The 16934-nt window shown below is 51.4% G+C and overlaps 2 protein-coding genes across 4 annotated transcripts; one reads left to right on the top strand and one right to left on the bottom strand.

The window, feature by feature from the left end:
- Window positions 1–7085: 7085 nt before the first annotated feature.
- On the bottom strand, window positions 7086–15159 carry Zbtb18 (zinc finger and BTB domain containing 18). Of its 3 annotated transcripts, none has more exons than XM_048357487.1 (3): window positions 15088–15159; window positions 13030–13113; window positions 7086–10788 (listed from the first exon to the last, which is right to left on the bottom strand). In XM_048357487.1, exons 2-3 carry the CDS (start codon window positions 13040–13042, stop codon window positions 9206–9208), a joined length of 1596 nt encoding a protein of 531 aa, XP_048213444.1. In that variant the 5' UTR covers window positions 13043–13113; window positions 15088–15159; the 3' UTR covers window positions 7086–9205. The 3 variants fall into 3 exon arrangements, with proteins under 3 accessions (XP_048213444.1, XP_048213445.1, XP_048213446.1); XM_048357489.1 differs by lacking the exon at window positions 15088–15159 and having other exon boundaries at window positions 9851–9988; window positions 10101–10788; window positions 13030–13677; XM_048357488.1 differs by lacking the exon at window positions 13030–13113 and having other exon boundaries at window positions 15088–15144.
- LOC125360235 (translation initiation factor IF-2-like) lies at window positions 13685–14953 on the top strand. Its single transcript, XM_048358259.1, has 2 exons — window positions 13685–13712; window positions 14121–14953. Exons 1-2 carry the CDS (start codon window positions 13685–13687, stop codon window positions 14951–14953), a joined length of 861 nt encoding a protein of 286 aa, XP_048214216.1.
- Window positions 15160–16934: the final 1775 nt, after the last annotated feature.

Raw genomic sequence — 16934 nt, 5'->3', positions numbered from 1 at the left:
AAAGATGTGTGTCATGATAGCAGGGAAGGAAGAAGGAAAGGCAAAGAGATGAGCAAAAGCTCAGCATCATTTTGATGGCTCAAAAGCTTCTGTGGCCTGGCAGCGGCCCGAGAGCCGACCGCCACAGGACCGGAGCTCTGTAGCCACCCAGAACTTGGCTCTGGTATGGGAAAACGTCGGGTCATAACTCTGACCCACGTCATATTTACTTAGTGTCCCAACCAGCCCTCAGCGCCCTGCCGCTGCTCTGTGGCCTCTCCCAGGTGTGTCTCCAAGAGGGTTCATTTGCACAGATTTGCGTGTCACCACAATGCCGGTCTAACAACACCCCAAAGGGCACAGCCCCGACCAGAGGCCTGGTTCTGAGATGCCTGAGCCCCGACCCAGCGCCCGCCCCTTCTCCCGGCGAGGTGGTGTCGGTGGTTTACATCCCCGGGTGAATCAGTTCCGTCTGCGGGCTTCCCGGGAGCTGCAGCTGGCCGCTGTCAGGCCGGATCCGTGGCCACGCTTTTTGTTCTACTTGCGGCTAGCTCCCCAGTCAGCAAGGCCCCCAACTTTCATTCTTACTTCTTCGGCATTCCAGGGAAAAATAAAACGCCCGTGCCCAACTGAGCCTTGTTTTTTTCCTGCCTCAGATTAATCAGAAAATGGCTTTAAGAGATTTGGCAAAAAGCAACTGAAAATGTGATCTTTTCTATAAGGTTTGCACATGCGTACAATCCACCTGACCATGTGGATTTTTTTTTTAATTACTAAGATTACTACTTTAATTTTCACACTTTGTACAGAAATCACTTTTTATCAAAGAGTGCCTAGTAGTGAGATAAAGTTGAAACTAGTAGTACTCAATCAAGATGAATTATAAAATTCTATTCACAACAACCCACATCTGTGGGAAGGAGCTTTGTCATAAGGAGAGGTTTTATTGGGGGATGCAATCAGTGTAACCGAGTTACGAGCACAGCACTGTTCCTTTCCGCGTGACAATGCAGAGGGGCGGGCGGAAGGGTGGGCTTCCTCGGGTGTTTGCCTGGGCATGGCTGCCGGAAGCGTCCCACGAGGCCAAGGCCAGTTTTCAGATGAGGTGGAAGCGTGTTGGGTTCGTGCGCAGGGCAGCGGGTTTGGAGGGCCGTGTGCTGCACAGGGCCCGCCCGCCTGCCCGCCCAGCTCAGGGCGCCTCGCAGCCACCCAACAAAGCAAGCCAAGCCAACGCTCGTGGGGCTGGGAGCACCGAGGGAGAGGGAGTGTGCCACACGATCGTGCCAGCTTCCAGCTCTTGACGAGCCCAAGGAGAGGGGCCAGGAGCACTGTGCCACCGGCCGAGAGCGCCCTGCGGCAGACATTTGTTACAGAGTCTGCAGGGCCAAAGCTGGGGGAAGAAACAGCCTCGTGCCAATGTCACCTGCGCGTTGTGAGTGTGCGAAGCAGGCAATGGTAAGTGTGCCGGTGGTGAGTGCCCAGTTGCACAATGCACATACTCTCAGAGGCAAAACCACAGGGGCAGGTCCAGATTCCATCCTGCTCAAGGACGTGTCAAAGCAAGGACCCTGGCCTTCCTGTGCCTCGAGCCAGGAAAGGCCATCTTCAGAAGCCGGCGGCCTGAGCAATGGGCGACCTCTGGGCAGAGCATGGAGGGTGGCTGGGCCCGAAGCCACCGCTGCCCCTTCTCAGGCTCAAAGGGCGACGTTCACAGCAGTCTCTTACCCGGGGAGCCTATCAGACACCCACATCAGGGATTTTTCTCATCTGAATGACAAAATTAATTCATTATATCCAAGGCCATCAGTACAGAATACAAAGTTTCAAATTCAAGATGCAGATGTAACAAGCCTGAGTTTGTTTCTGCTTGTGATACTTAGCTGTTACATTATTTTAGGGTTTGCACACACATATACATACACACACATAGATGGAAATAAAAATGACATTGTGATGTCTGGCCGCCTCATTCTTCCAGGGTATTGTTTGACTGACTTTTAAATAGAAACACTTCCCTCACTGACAACCCTGCCACTCCGGTCAAGCCTACAGACCGCCTGTCATATTTTGGCTAAAGCATTATTTTTACTGCGAGAGAGGCACCTTTACCAAGCAAACGGAACAAAGGACGACAAAACCTCCATCCTTCTGCCTTTTGCACAGAAGCAATTCAAGTAGTGCTTCAAGGCAGCCTGGAGTAAAATAACAACTAGAATATGAGCAGCCACCCATTTTCAAGACTTCACATTCACCATGAAAAGCAAAACTTCTCTCTGTCCCAACAGAGCCCCTCATTTTTCCTCCTTGAGCCGAAGGTGTACACCCCTGTCTAACTGCTGGGCTGTACTGAGCCCCGGGAGGCGTCAGCTCCCCGCTCTGCATGCTCGGCCTCCATCTAGGATGGATGCAAGCTTGCTCATCTGGAAGGTAGTAAATAGGGCCAATGAGAAATGCAGTTTTCATTTCAAATTTGTTTCCTTTTTTCCCCTCAAAAATGGTGGAAAGTCAGATACAAAAACAACTTGGCTAAGGAGTTCAGTTGTTCGTGCGGTGTCAAAATCACTGGATGCATACAGTTTACCCTCTCCTTGTAAATAAAAGGATGAACTCGAGAGCAGACTACAAAATAGGAATTTTAGGTTTGAGTCTCAACAAAAATCAGAACCTAAAGGAATCTTCCATCTGCCAGACTTCAGTCTCAGTCGGTTTAGGCAATCGCAGAATCTGGAGGATTTTGTAGCAATCCCCAAACAAATTTTACACTCGAGGCTCACACACAATGATGATGTTTTGAATCTAAACATGGTGGCTTCTCCTCCCATCACATGCTGAAACACGAGACCCACTAGCTCGAAGCCAGGTAGTCATAGAAATAACTATACAAACTACATTTCCTTGGGATATGGCTTTATGCTCAAATTTCTTCTATTTGGTGACAATGTTAAGTGACAGAGAAACTGTTATGAGGGGAAAACGTTGATTTTTTTAAACACTAAATATAAATAGATGTTCCAACTTCTCTGGTAGCTATGATTCATAGCCCATGAATATTTACTTTCAATATTTTAATTATCTATTATTGTATTACTATATTTTTTCAAAACTTGTCCAAATAGACCTTCTTAAGGAGTATTGCCATCTATCTAGAGAATCTGCAAATGACATTTCATGTCTACCCACAGTTCATGTATGTGAAACAAAGGTTTATGTACATTTTGAATCCCTTTTGAAAAACAAAACAACAAAGTTTTAAGACATCTAAATGAAAGGCCTACATATTCTTACTTCATCAAAATCATTTCAGAGCAATAGCCATATAAAATGTCAGGGTCTTTAATAATTCTCTCAGAAGAAAAGTGAATTGTTAATGCAGTTATGATTTTTAAATGAAATAAGTCTTAAAATGACTTTAAGTTACGTGTATTTATAAATCATATAGAATTATTTTTTCATTTTGTGTCAGGACTGGGGCTTGAACTCAGGGCCTGGGCTCTGTCCCTAAGCTCCTTTTGCTCAAGGCTAGCGCTCTACTTGAGCCACAGCTCTGCTTCTGGCTTTTTGGTAGGTAACTGGAAATAAGAGACTTGCAGACTTTCCTGCTCTGGCTGACTTTGAACTGTGATCCTCAGATATCAGTCTTCTGAATAGCTAGGATTATAGATGTGAGCCACTGGCACTAGGCAAGAGACATTCTTTTAAATTCTGTCCTGGCTAGCACACATTACCAGCATAACTAAGGTTATGTGTGTTTTCCAAGTTCAATGTCATTACATATGTACTGTGTATTAAAACAACAAATTTTATCCACCCCATACATTTACTAGTTTTCAAATACATTCTTCCACATTGTACTTTGTACTAGTTGTAAACACATTTTTTTAAGCCTAAATATTTAGGGCGCTGTGACACTAAAAAAAAATTCCTATAGTGATATTAAGCATGCCTCCTATGCTTAGTAAAAGCCACTAATGATTAACTACAGAGAACATAGTGAACGGAAAGCATTCGTTTCCGAGAACCGACTGTCTGAGGAGCCGTATCGCCCCTGGTCCTGACTAAATGAACTACACTTTCAAGCCAAATTGGGTTCCGTTCCTCTTTGGCCAAATGAGAGAGGATGCACCCTATAGCAAACGGCAAGTTCAGTTGCAACCAGTTCCTAAAGACCAGAAAAGGAGACGCCTTAAAGACTGTGCATAATGTTCACAGAAGCTAACTAAGAATGGTGCTGGACAGTCAGTATTAGGATAGAATTGGGAAAGGTAACTGGATCTTCATTCCTCTCCTCCAAAAATGCTGATTTCATTCAAGGGCATAGATATTTTAGGAGAAACTAGTTGATGTGTCTAGATTACTGGGAGAACTAAGTCAATTTATGTGGCATAGAGAGATATAAGCGCTTTGGATTTGAAGAAGAAAAAGCGTGCCTCTGCTCCATTCCTTCTATCTCCCTTCCTTTCACTGTGCTTTGCAGGGCAAGTTCTGCTTCCTCCACAAGAAATTATGGAAGTTAATTAGCAAGGATTCTTCCTTAAATGGTTGGGTTGCAAAAACACCAACCAACCAAACAAACAAATAAACAACAACAACAACAAAAAAACCCACCATGTAATTTAACTTGTAAAGCATATGAAAATGAATTGCTATTTCTAAAAACTCTCAAGTGTCACCAATAAGATCTGACTGCTTTATTATTTTATAATATTAAAAAAAATTAAGCCAGTGTAGAAGGGCGAAAAAATATTAAATGTTTCCACCAAACGATGGCATACGGAGAGACTATGCTGTTTCTTGTAGGCAAAAGGGGCATAAGGGACAAAATCCCGGCAGTGTAGTAAACTTGGGCTCTAGCCAAGTGAAATTCCTAAGAGCTATTTACTTTTAAAAAGTGAAATTATTGCTTTATTTTTAAAGGTGACATAATCTGTAACATTTCAATAGTGTAGGACTTCAATAAAAATAATGAAGCTTTTCTATACTGTATTTAAAAATTCACACTTCTTTCAAACATCCTAAAAAATAATTGTAAGAAACATTTCTATCTGTATCTACAATTAAAATAGAATATTACCTAACTTGCCTACCATGGCATGTGCAAGTTTTAAAAGTTTTATAGGAACGAGGTAGCAAAACATAACATTGGTAGATTGTAAGACCTTTACAAAATCCTTATCTGATACAGCAAGATTTCTTAAGTGTTGAATATCTTTTTGTGTGTGTATATGTTTTATCTTTAAAATTTGGAAGTCAGTATTTTTTTAAGTAAAGCTACTTTTGGGATTAAAAACTTAACTATTTTCTTTGAGGAAAGTTCAAAACAACATGTTTAGAAAAAAGGAGCACTTCAGTCAGTCTAATATGAACTATTTATTGTACAATCTTAATATAGTGTCTGCCTTTTCCTAACGTCCCCGAAACCTGTTTGTAGATCTTCATGACAAGTTTGTTAAAAACTCCACCTGATTCTTCTATTAATTTGATAGCATAATAAAAAATCCAAACCAACATCCTTAACGTTTTCTTTTTGGTATACCCTCCAGGCTATTCCCAGCACACAATGCCGGGCCTAGGACCTGATTATCTGAAAGAAACAGATGTGTTCGAAGGTAAGTGAAGCCATACTTCTAGCATATACTTATCCATCAGTCAGATGTCAACGGAGAGAATCAATGCTGAATGGTTCTCAACATGATTCAGTGACAAATTTTCTTTCTTCAGTGTAGTAACTTATTTCCAAATCTCACTTTTCAAATATGTGGCAATTTGTAAAATTAATTGTCTTAGTTTTGCAGTGTTTTAAGTATTTCCGAATGGCATGCCAAAATAGTTTGGTGGGTACATCCAGCTAAATTCCTAAAGGTGATGCTTATTTCAAGGTAGACTGTCCGTGAAGAACTAGATGATACAAGTAAACTCTCAACATCTCCTGAAGCTCTCAGGGGCTGTTTCAGTGGCAAAGACTTGACTTACAGAAGTATAAGGGTCCTCTCCCTTTGTAAGCTAATAAGCGCTCAGCAAGTTTTGTGGAGCCCGATGTACACTCCACTAGGAATGCCTCGCTGATTAAAATCAAGTTGAGTTGCATATTACTTTTCTTTCAATTCAAAACGGTATGTAAGACTCCCAAGGTGCAAATTTCCAATTGTGCTTTATGTAATATCCAGACACCTTACAGATGCATTCCCAAGCTCCAGTCTCATAGTCTGTGTTCTGTCGAGTTATTAAGCTTCCTACGAGCCATTTTACCTGGGGGTGCATTAATGTTGACAGAGGTAAGATAAAACTACTGTTTTCCTATGTCTTTAGGGTTGCGAGTTGTGGAGTTAGAGATGTCAGGGTTTACAAAACCTCCCAGGCCAGTGCCTGGCCCAGCAGACCCACCAGGAATATTTGTGACAACTCCTGGGGTGGGTGGCTTTGCATGCGTATGCGTGTGTGTGTGCGCGCGCGCGTGTGTGTGTGTGTGAACATCCTACCTCCGCCAGCAGCGCTTCTGTGACACAAACCTGACAGGCAGGAGTTGGGATGGTAATGAAGAAGAGGGAATAGGATTCTCTTAATGGTGCAGTATCCGGATCAATTTTAAAATTACACCTCTTCCCATTCTCCCAGCTCCCCTTGGGCAATGGAAAGCCTGTGAATTCAATTGCCTAGGCGACCACTCATTAGCCCAGCAGTCTTCCTCCATGTTAAGACTCCTCTCCTTCAACGGTCCACTTTAACTGGACCACCAGAGAACAGGTCTGCCCAATCAACTTGGAAGAAATGACAACTGAAAGGAGCCTTAGAGCGCCCGGTGAGGGCTCACACAGTGCCGGGGACCCAGGCTGCCACCACCAGCCCATGGACCCACAAGTTTCCAGGAATCTCTTCAGCACGCCCCATCCATCCTCTACAGAATGGGACTTGATTTTTTTTTTTTTAATGTGCACTTTAGTATCTTCTTAAATGACTAAAATGTTTGGACATTTCCATTTGGGTGACCAAAGGCATTCTATTCATTTCATAAAGTCCAAATAGAATGGACATTAAAATAAAAGATGTCACTTACCAGACCTCCCTAGAATCTAGGCAATTCATGATGGTAACAAACAACACACAGGAGATTGTCGGTTCATATAATTTATTGCAGTTAGCACACAGTTTAAAAATTCACCAACACACCAATAGTACAAAACTAAACAGCATTATAAGTTATTCCCCCTTCAGGAAAATAAAACATACTATGATTGTCAAGGCTAGATGTCAGTCTAAGTTTTAGAACAGAGGAAGAATGTGAACCTAAGTACAGGAAAAAGCAATCGCTCACAATGACCACAAAAGAAAATCCCAAAGAAAAGTCCGCTTTCTCACAGACATCGATTGTCTTCTCTAAATTAATAAAAATCATTTTAACATAAACTGTATTTTAAAAAAAAAACTAGAAACTCTTCAAGTAACTAAAGATAATGCTCCAAGGCCATTTTCACAGCTTTGTTGTTGTTGTTTGCTTTAAATGCCATCACAGCCAAATTAACACACATTTGACCAAATATTTCCAAAACAGTCCAGCAACACACAATGGAGTTTTCCATTCAGTATCTTAAGCACAAAAATAGGCTATGTTTACAGTAGTTAAGGCGATCAAATTTTAAACAAAAGCAATTTTAAAAAAAAAAGGGGAAAAACAGCAAATGTTTTCCATGCTACTCCATAGACCATATTTGTAAGTGCAAGACAGGAAAACAAACACTGTGCAAAACGCTCTCGCCCAGCGCGTAGGTCACTCCAGCAGCCCCTGGCCGCAGCCGGAGCTGCTCGCCCTCCAAGCCCTTCTGTCAATCAAGGCAGTCCAGTCCCTTCAGCCCGGGGCTTTTTCAGTCCATAGAATCTTTTCATGAGTTTGGGGTGGGGGGAGGAGGGGAGGAGGAGGGAAGGGAGGGAGGGGGGAAGAAGAGGAGAAAAAGAAAAGGAGCACAAAAAGAGAAAGAGAGAGAGAGAGAGAATGACCTATTGTCAATGTGTGCAGTAGTTATTCTAGAACGCTCAACTGGGTAAATGTGTACATCTAAACTTTGAGCTGGCATGGACCCTGTGCAGTTAGGAGTTTGTTATAAACGCACACTGCTCATGCAAATCTTTAAGCCGTTTGTAAACATTTATATGTTCCTTGTTAAGTAGCGAAGTTATCAATTTTGCAGCTTAAATTTTTATTCAGCTTAACAGTTTCAACTTAAAGACAGTGGGAAGTCAATTTAAATTATATAAAATAAAAATAAAAACAGTGCATTTGCGTTCTTCATAACACCAGGTTTTTTTTCCAAATGGTGCTATTTTTTTCTAAGAAAATTAAATAATTTTAAACTCACTCATTAAAGTTATACAATGCAAACAAAGACAAAAAATATATTGAAACTCATGCATTTCTGTAGCGTTAATATTTACTTTTCAAGACTCAACTAAGAGCATCAACACAACCTGTCAAGTTCTTTGACCCCCCCAGCCCAGGTAATCAATTACAGTATACAAGAACAGTAATTCACATTTTTAAACACACACTTCAACACTGCTGAAGCTGCAATATCCTTTTCATCCCAAGCAAACCTTCACAAAGACAGGGTCCCAGTGACCCAGTGTAGTCGCAGATCTCCCCGCACTGGGAACTGTCAGAAAACCAGAAGTTGCCACAGAAAGTTTTAAGTCAACTGCTTGTTTAAAAATAGATAATCCAGCATTTCAGAAATTTTCCATTTGGGTCTAAAAGCATTCAGGTTTCCAACAGCCAGAAAAGATTCATGCAATTTGAGACATAGGAAGAGGCTAATAAAACCGGAGGGGATTTCTACTTTAAAAAAAAAACAACAACAAACAAACAAAAACAAAACAAAAAACCCAAAAGAACAAAAAAAGTGGGGCATACACACCAAAAAAAGGGCACTACAGCGCTGTGGAAGTCAAGCCCCATGAGACGGGGCCACCTGCAGAGAAGGCTCTTGGTGGCTTCCTCGCCTGCCCTTCAAAGGAAAAGACGCCCCTCTATTCTCCGACTCGTCCTAAGGTTTCTTTTATCAGAATGCTAAATTAGTGAGAGTCTCATGCTATTATTCTAAAGTGCAAAAACAAGTTAAGATCCCAACTTCTTAGTTCCAGGAAACAAGACTGCTTTTAGACCGTACCACAACTATATAGAATCTATGTATATATATGTATATATATATATAATTTATATATATATATATATGTAAAATTATTTCCAAAGTTCTTGAGAGCTGTCCTCTAAGGTCCAGTCTCTGACCGTGGGCAGGCTCAGCGCTTCGCTCTTGACGGACAAGGAGTTCACCAGCTCGCAGTGGAACTTGCGGATGTGTCTGTACAGGTCCCCGGACTGCGTGAACCTGCGCTCGCACCACTTGCAGGCGTGCGGCTTCTCGCGCGTGTGCACCACGGCGTGGCGGCTCAGGTTGTGCGAGTACTGGAAGCTCTTGCCGCACTGGGTGCAGGTGTAGGGCTTCTCCCCCGAGTGCGTCCTCTCGTGGCGCTTGAGCGTGTACATGCAGGAGAAGGTCTTCCCGCACAGCGAGCACGTGGGCACATTCACGTCGGCCGCGGGCTTGCTGCGGAGCCCGTCCTGCTCCCGGAAGTGCGTGCTCAGGTGGATCTGCAGGATGTGCGGGCTGGGGAAGACCTTGTTGCACAGCGGGCACATGAAGATCTGGCCCGCGGGGCTCAGGATGTTGGAGACGTAGGGCAGCAGGCTGCCCTCCATGCCGCCCTCCCCGGGGGCGCGCTCGCTCTCGGGGGTCATCATCTCGTCGTCGCTGGCCTTGTCCTCTCGGTCCAGCTCCCGCAGCACCGAGTCCTCCCGCAGCGGGGCCAGGTGCGCCGGCTCGTACTGTACCCTGTGGTTGGCGCCCACACTGTCTTTCACAGTGCCATGTTCCATGTCATAGTCATTAGTGCCAACATCACCCTCATCACACGACGCCTCTTTCTCCACCTTCACCTGCACCAGGCTGCTTCTCAGCACGTCCTGTGAAGAGAAATAAGAGCTGTTCAGATTGTCAACTCCCGAGAGGCTGGACTTGACAGACAGGTCCAGCACACAGTCAACATCTGCCGACTCCCTCACGGAGGTGACAGACCTCTGCGACAGAGACTCTGTGGAGCTGCAGGGGCTGGCCACTGTTTTTCCAGCCGCCGCGGCGTGCGGCTCGGCCTCCGCGCCCGCCGGGGCCAGGCCTGCCGAGTCCGAGGGCAAGCGCATCCACATGTTCCCAGGCTCGCCTGCCAAGTCCCTCTTGCCGGGCAGGAGGGCCAGCTTCTCCTCCTCGCCTTCGTCCTCGTCGCTGGGGAGGTCGCCCGCCATGTGGCTGCTGCCGTCCGACAGGCTCTCCACTTTGTCCGAGCAACTGGAGGCGTCTTCCTCCTTCTTGGTGCTGTCCGCCTCGGTGGTGGCTTTCTCTTTCAGCTTCTTTTTGCAGACTTTGACGATGTCATACATGTGCAGATAGCTGGCAGCTGCTAGCACGTCTTCGATGGGCAAGTCTTTGAACTGGAGTTTCCCTTCGTACATGAATTCAAGCAGGAGAGCGAAGGCGGGGGCTGTGACAATGTCGCTGTTCAGATGAACAATGTCCCTTTTGTCCAGCTGGTCCTTGTAGAAGAGGTGGAAATACATGCTGCACGAAGCCAGCACAGCGCGGTGCGCTCGGAACTGGGCATCCCCCACCAGGACCGTGCAGTCACAAAGAAAGCCCTGGTGCCTCTGCTCGCTCAGACACTGCAGCAAATGTCTACTGTGGTCTGGAAACTCCATGCTGTCTTCATAACCTGCGAAGAGAAGAGCCTCTCATTAGCGCCTGCTCTGCTCCGGAGCCCGCCACAGCCCTCCCTCCAGCCCCCGGGGAAAGTCACAGTAACCACTCGCCCCAACCACCACCGAGCCATACACACCAGACCTGAGCCCACCAAGAAAGCCGCACCTTCTCCACCGCCTCTCCCAACCCCGCAGCCTCTCAACCTGCCCCAAACTTCTGCTCAAGTTTTTAAAGCTATCCTCTAACCACCGCCTCTTACAGAAACAAGAATTCAGATCTCTTGGGAAAAATGTAGCCATCTCTGCTCATCCAATAAAACCCGCAGGTAGGTTTAATTTCAAAGGGAGCAACTTATGTAACAAAAGAAAGTCCCAGATAGATTCTGAAAGGTTACAAAAAAACCAACAACAACTTGCTTTATTCCTTTCAATACCTGTCTTTACTCCGAAAGCACAGTTTAAATATACACACATTTGGCTGAATCAAGAAAAAAATGAAACTGCATAATTAGACCAGAAATCAGCAAACAACTTACTTTTAAAGTCAGAGTGTTACAACAACAAAAGCCCTGTGTATAAAAACAGATGTTAATGCCTGAGATCTGCAGGTATGGCACACATGCACGAGATCAGAAGGAACGACACCAACAGATGGAAAAGATCATCCTTACTCTGAACAAATCCAAAGATTTTTTTTTTTTAATGAACTGAGAGGGTAAAAAAAAAAAGAGGTTCTATTTCTTTGTATGCTCTGCACTTCTACAGTATTAGCAATGAGAGGGGGCTTCACCCAACTCTGAAAATCCTCCCCTAAACTTCAATCTGTTACAAGGCAAGCCTGTTAAAATTAACACAAACTTTAAAAAATAAAGGCATATCCCTCCTTCAATGAATTACAAAACTTATACAGGCTGGACACTTAGGGGCAAGAAAAAAAAAACAAACCCAACAAACCTTTTTCTAGAAAAGAAACTTTTCTTCTGGCTCTGCCTTAATTACCTCACCAGCAGAAAATACTTTGTTTCAACCTAACTGGCTAGATTCTGTTTTCCCACTAGCCTCTAAGGTCTCAACTGTGTGTGCTTCTCTGCCCTGCTGGCTTTCTGGTCAGGCAAAGACAAAGATGTTACAGTGGGCAAAGCCCTTACAGAGATAAAGAGAACCCCACTTCCCCTCTGGAGACCACCTCCCAAGAGCATTCTGGGGGAGGCTTATGAAGTTCATTCTCAGAAATCCCTTCCCTTGCCCTTCTACACTTTGCTTGAGACAGACTAAAACTGCCACCCTAACCCCAGACATATCCGCAAGATGCCACTGCTAGAGCACACCAAGATTTACAATACAATCACTTTAAGTGCCCCACAGCTACCATCAATCCTAATCCTTGAGAGGGCTAAAAATAAAGATTGGAGGGCAGCTCACAAGGTAGCCGTGATCAAATTAGGAGGCTGAGAGGACAGAGGGACAGAGAAGGAAGCTTATAAACATCTGATCCAGCTGACAGTGGCCATATGGCAGCTGCCGCCCAGATAAAGAGATTAAGAATGGGGGAGTGCGATTACAGCTGTCTGGCCAATTCAGGCAGCTCACATCTACAAGTTCTAAATTAGTCGCTAACACAAAAACTCCTGCAAATAATTATTGTTATGCTGAAATAAAAGATCTCTTAAACACATATCTGAAAGAGAAAATGAGGAAACTAGTCAAACTATTCTCCTAAGGACAAAAGTTCTTCCCCCCCCCCTTAAGAAACCTCGGGTTTCAAAAACACTCCAGCTGTATGTTTCAGCAGTGCTGCTGAATGTTTTGAAGAATAAAGTTTCACAGTGGAATTAATTACACAACCACCTCGCTTCTTAACTAGAATCATCTTCTCCTATCAATTTGAATGCTGGATTCCAGACAGTTTACTATTTCTACACCCCCCCCCCCCATCAAACAAAAGGAATCTAAACAACAGTGAACAACAAAAAGGCATTTTAATCCAAAGTGATCTCAAAAGGCTGTATTTCAAAGCCTTTCTTAACAGCTCAAAACTTGAAATATGTGTGAATTAATTTACTTGCTCAAGTAAGAGGAGTAAAAATTAAAACTAAGCCCAAGACTTTCAACTCCAGTCAGCTCACCACTTACTACTCAGTTCCATATATCAGTCCTAAACTGGATTAGAAAAGCAATGTGATTTCTTAAAAAAATTAAATAAAACACCAAAGGAGATTGAGAAAATACTCAATCCGGTCTCTTGCTACGCCTACCTTGAGGACACATAAACTTGATTAAGTCCTTTCCTCTGAGTCTTGCTGGCTCCAGGTCTCTTACATCGGTGGAAAACAAGCAGACTAAGGGAGACAGATGCAGAGTGGAGATGATGTTGGAGAGGAATGCGATACCTTCTCCACCACAGATCCGCACACACTAGCTCCCTGTCTGTGTGTTAGAATAAAAGGCTGAGGGATGGCAGGCTGTCAGCTGCTCTGACATCATGCTCAGATGGAAATGCTACCTCCAGCTGTGCTCCTTTTAATGCCATATGCTACTCCTCTACACTCCTGCCACCCGCTTTTTCTTAGGAGAACTTTTCTCTTCTGTTAGTATAAACAAAATACTTCAAAGTCTTCCTTTTCTTCCCCCCCCCCCAAAACTTTCTAACAGAAGAAATTGGAAAAACTCAGCATATGGAGTTCTGCTGTATTTATGGAACAGCAACACTTCTGTCTCAAGTTGGTGGACCGGCTCCACGCTGACAGCACACCCCAGCCCCGGTGCTTGCTATTCAGGAAATCCAGATTCACTTTTATCGACTCCGGCGTGGAGTCTCGAGGCAGCCGGGGGATATTTTTAAACCCACCCGGTTGACATCTCCAGTCCCATTTCAGCCTTATTTTCTCTTTCTCCTCCCCTGCGGAGATCATGTCCTCGGCGCCCCGAGCGCTGGCGGGCTCGCTGACAGCCCTTGCCTCCCTCCCTCCCTCCCTCCGCCGGGCTCACCTTCCCAGCCCACCCGAGTCCGCGACGCCCCGACCGCCGCCTCCTCGCACGCGCGCGCGCGGCCCCGCTTAGTGCCAAGCTCGGGTCCGGGCGCCCGCGCCGGCCGGAAGCCGCACTCGCCGAGATCCCGGCCGGGGCTTCGCCTCAGCGGGGCCGGGAGCACCGGGGGCTCCGCCGCGCGCCCGCCCGCCCGCCCCGCCCCGGCCCGCCCGGTCCCGCTCTCCGCGGGGGGGGGGGGACGCGCGCGGCCCCCGGGGAGCCCGGGGAGGGGGGGCGGGGAACTTTCTAGCGAGTTGGCGGGGCCGGCCCGGCGGCCGCGGTCAGGTGAGCGGGCCCGGCCGGCCGTCCACCTCCGCAGCCGGGCCTGCGGCGCCCGCTCGGCTCCGCTCCCAGCACCGGGGCGCCGCGCCGGCCTCGCTTCCTCAGAGTCACCGACCCAACTTTGCCCAACTCGGCGGGGCAGGGCCCGCGCCCGCCGCCCATCCCGCGCCGCCCCGCGCCGCCCCGGCGCCCTCGCCGGCCCCTCGGCGTTCGTCAGCCCGGCCGCCCGGCGCGGGGGGGGGGGCGCGGGGGGCGGACGCGGGCGGCGGTTTCAGGCGCCCCGAGCTCCCGCCCCACGCACCTGGCCCTCCGCGTCCCGCCGCGGGGAGTGCGGGAGGCGCGCGGAGCCGGCGCGGTCGCACGCGGCCCGGGGCCGGCGGAGGCCCGGGATCGGCGGCGCGGGGCGGGCGCCGGGGCCCGCGGGGAGGCACCTTCCAGCGCGGCCGCGGAAGCCGAGCCGGGTCACGGCCACAACAAAAGAAAAGTCGCCGCAAGAGGCCGAGGGGGAGGCGGCGGCCCCGCGCCCCGCGCCGCGCCCCGCCCCGGGCGCCGCCGCAGCTGCACCGCTCCCCCGAGCCGCGGCCGTCCCGGGCGCCTCCGCAGCTGCACCGCTCCCCCGAGCCGCGCCGTCCCGGGCGCCTCCGCAGCTGCGGCGGCCCGCGCCCTCCCCCGCCCGCCGCCCTCCGCACCCGGGAGGCGCCGCCGCCGCAGCTGCACCGGCCCGCGCCCGCCCCGCGCCGCAGCTGCACCGGCCGGGGGAGGGGGCCCGGCGCCCGCACCCGCCCGACCCCGCAGCTGCGGCGGCGCCCGTCCCCGCGCCCCGGCCTCCCGCAGCTGCGCCGCCCCGAGAGCTCCGACCCCGCAAACTAACTCCGCTCGCGGGGGGCGCTCGGCCCGGCCGCCCGCCCGCCCGCCCGCCCGCCCCGCCGGCCGCACAGCTGGCGCCCCCGCCCGCGGGGCCCGCAGGGCGCGGGGTCAGGGCTAGGGCCGGCGCCGGGACTCACACGGAGCGGCCCGAAGTCCCCGCGTCCCCGCCGCCGCCGCCGCCGCGCGTCCTCCGCCGCCGCCGCCGCCGCCCGGCCGCCGCCGCCGCCGCCGCCGCCCGGCCGCCGCCGCCGCCGCCGGACTTGGTGGGCTTCCTCCTCCGCGGGCCCCCCGCCCCCCGCCCCCCGAGCCCGGCTCCGCCGCCCGCTCCCCCGCCCGCCCGCCCTCCCTCCCACCCACCCCCGCTGGCAGCCGGAGGCGCGCGGCGGAGCGGAGAGGGCCCCTCGCTCAACGGCTCCCCATGGCAGCAGCCCAGCGGCGGCCGCAGCCTGCCAGACACAGGAGGAGCGGGCGGGAGCGGGCGCGGGGCCGCCGGCCGGGGGGCGGGGCGGGGGCTGGAGGGGCGGGGGACGCACCACGCACGCACGCGGCGGCGCCGGCCAGATGTTCCCCGGCCCGCCCCTCTCCTCCGCGCCCCCGCCCGCGCGGGGCGTCTGCGGCGGACCCCGAGCGGCGGGACCCGCTCCCCGCCCGCCCCCGGGCCGCAGACTCTTCCAATAGGAGGGCAGCGTTCCGGGAGGGCGGAGGGGGCGGCGGGCAGAAGCCGGACTGACAGAGAGGACCGGCCAATGGGAGAGGCGAGCCGGAGCTGCCGCCCGCGCGGGCCAATCGCAGGGGCCGACTCTGGGGGGGTGGGCGGGGCTCCGGCGGCGCGGGGCGGGGCTCGCGGGTGCGGCGGCGGCGGCGCCCCTCCGGGTGACTTGGCCGTGAGAAAGTGAAAGGAGCCCGCGGGCGGCGGCGACAGCTGCGCGGGGCGGGCCGCGTCCGGGCGGAGGCCCGCGCCCCGGGGGCGGCGAGCGGGCTCCGCGGGCCCCTCACGTACTTGGAGACGTCCGGGGCGCGCGGGGACGGCGGGGACGCAGCCGGCGCCCCTCGCCCGCCCCTGCCGCGCGGGTCCGGCGCCCGAGCCCGAGCCCGGGCGGGGCGGGGTCCCCGCGGCCCGCGCAGGTGCACGTCGGGGCGGGCCCGGCGCCCGCGGTGGTACTTACTCCCGAGCAACCAAGTTTCCCCGCGTTCCCTTAGAAGTAGTTCCCCGAAAGGACGGACGGGCCCCGAGCCGCGGCTTCCCTGCGGCGGGAAGATGGAGGCGCCCGCCCGTCCGCCCGCCCTCCCCGAGCAAACTTCCGCTCGGTGCCCGTCCCCGGCGGGCCAACGCCGGCCCCGCGCCCGTCCGCGGGCGGGCCGCCTCCGCCCCGGGGCCAGCGGCCGTGCGGGGCTGGGAGGGAGCGGGACGCGGCCCGGGGGTGGGTCCGGGGCCGCCCCGGCCGGCGCGCGGAGGGAGGGATTCCCGGCTCGGCCGCGCGCGCGGCGCCCGCGTCCCCCGCACGGGCCTCACGGCGAGGACCTCGGCGGCGGCGGCGGCGATGGCCGAGGCGCGCTTCGCGACGGGGAACACCCGGGAAGGGAGGGCGCGCTCCCCCAACGGGGGCTAGCACGGGAAAGGCCGCGGGGCCTCCTCACCCCTGCCCCCCCCCCCCCGCAAGTTTAAGCCAAGTAACAACTCCGGGCACACTCGTGAGAAAGCGAGAATACCCAGATGGGTCACCTGTGCGGCCTCCAGACAAAGCCACGACTCTTTAACCGAAGGCTCTGCGGGGGGAACCTGGGGCTCGGTAACAGCCCGGCATTCGTAACTAGACCTGATTCTGAGACTCGATCCCGTGGCCCGGAGACAGATGAAACGATCGCGAAGAAGGCCGGCGCCCGCTCCCACGGCCATCTTACCCAAGGTCCCCGAGCCAACTGCGGTTTCTCTACTCCTTTCTCGCTCCCCTTTCTCTGCCTTCACTTCAGTCCCCTCCTAAGC

The sequence above is a fragment of the Perognathus longimembris genome, chromosome 11 (assembly GCF_023159225.1).
Source record: "Perognathus longimembris pacificus isolate PPM17 chromosome 11, ASM2315922v1, whole genome shotgun sequence".
Taxonomy (NCBI): Eukaryota; Metazoa; Chordata; class Mammalia; order Rodentia; family Heteromyidae; genus Perognathus; species Perognathus longimembris.
Note: the sequence above shows the minus strand (reverse complement) of the source record. Positions and strands in the feature narration are given on the sequence as shown.

Bases quoted from the DNA above. Each gene is read 5' to 3' on its own strand.
- LOC125360235 (XM_048358259.1), top strand. From the start codon at position 13,685: ATGTCCTCGGCGCCCCGAGCGCTGGCGG. The intron at 13,713-14,120 runs GCTCGCTGACAG...CCACCTCCGCAG, and splicing joins GGCGCCCCGAGCGCTGGCGG to CCGGGCCTGCGGCGCCCGCT.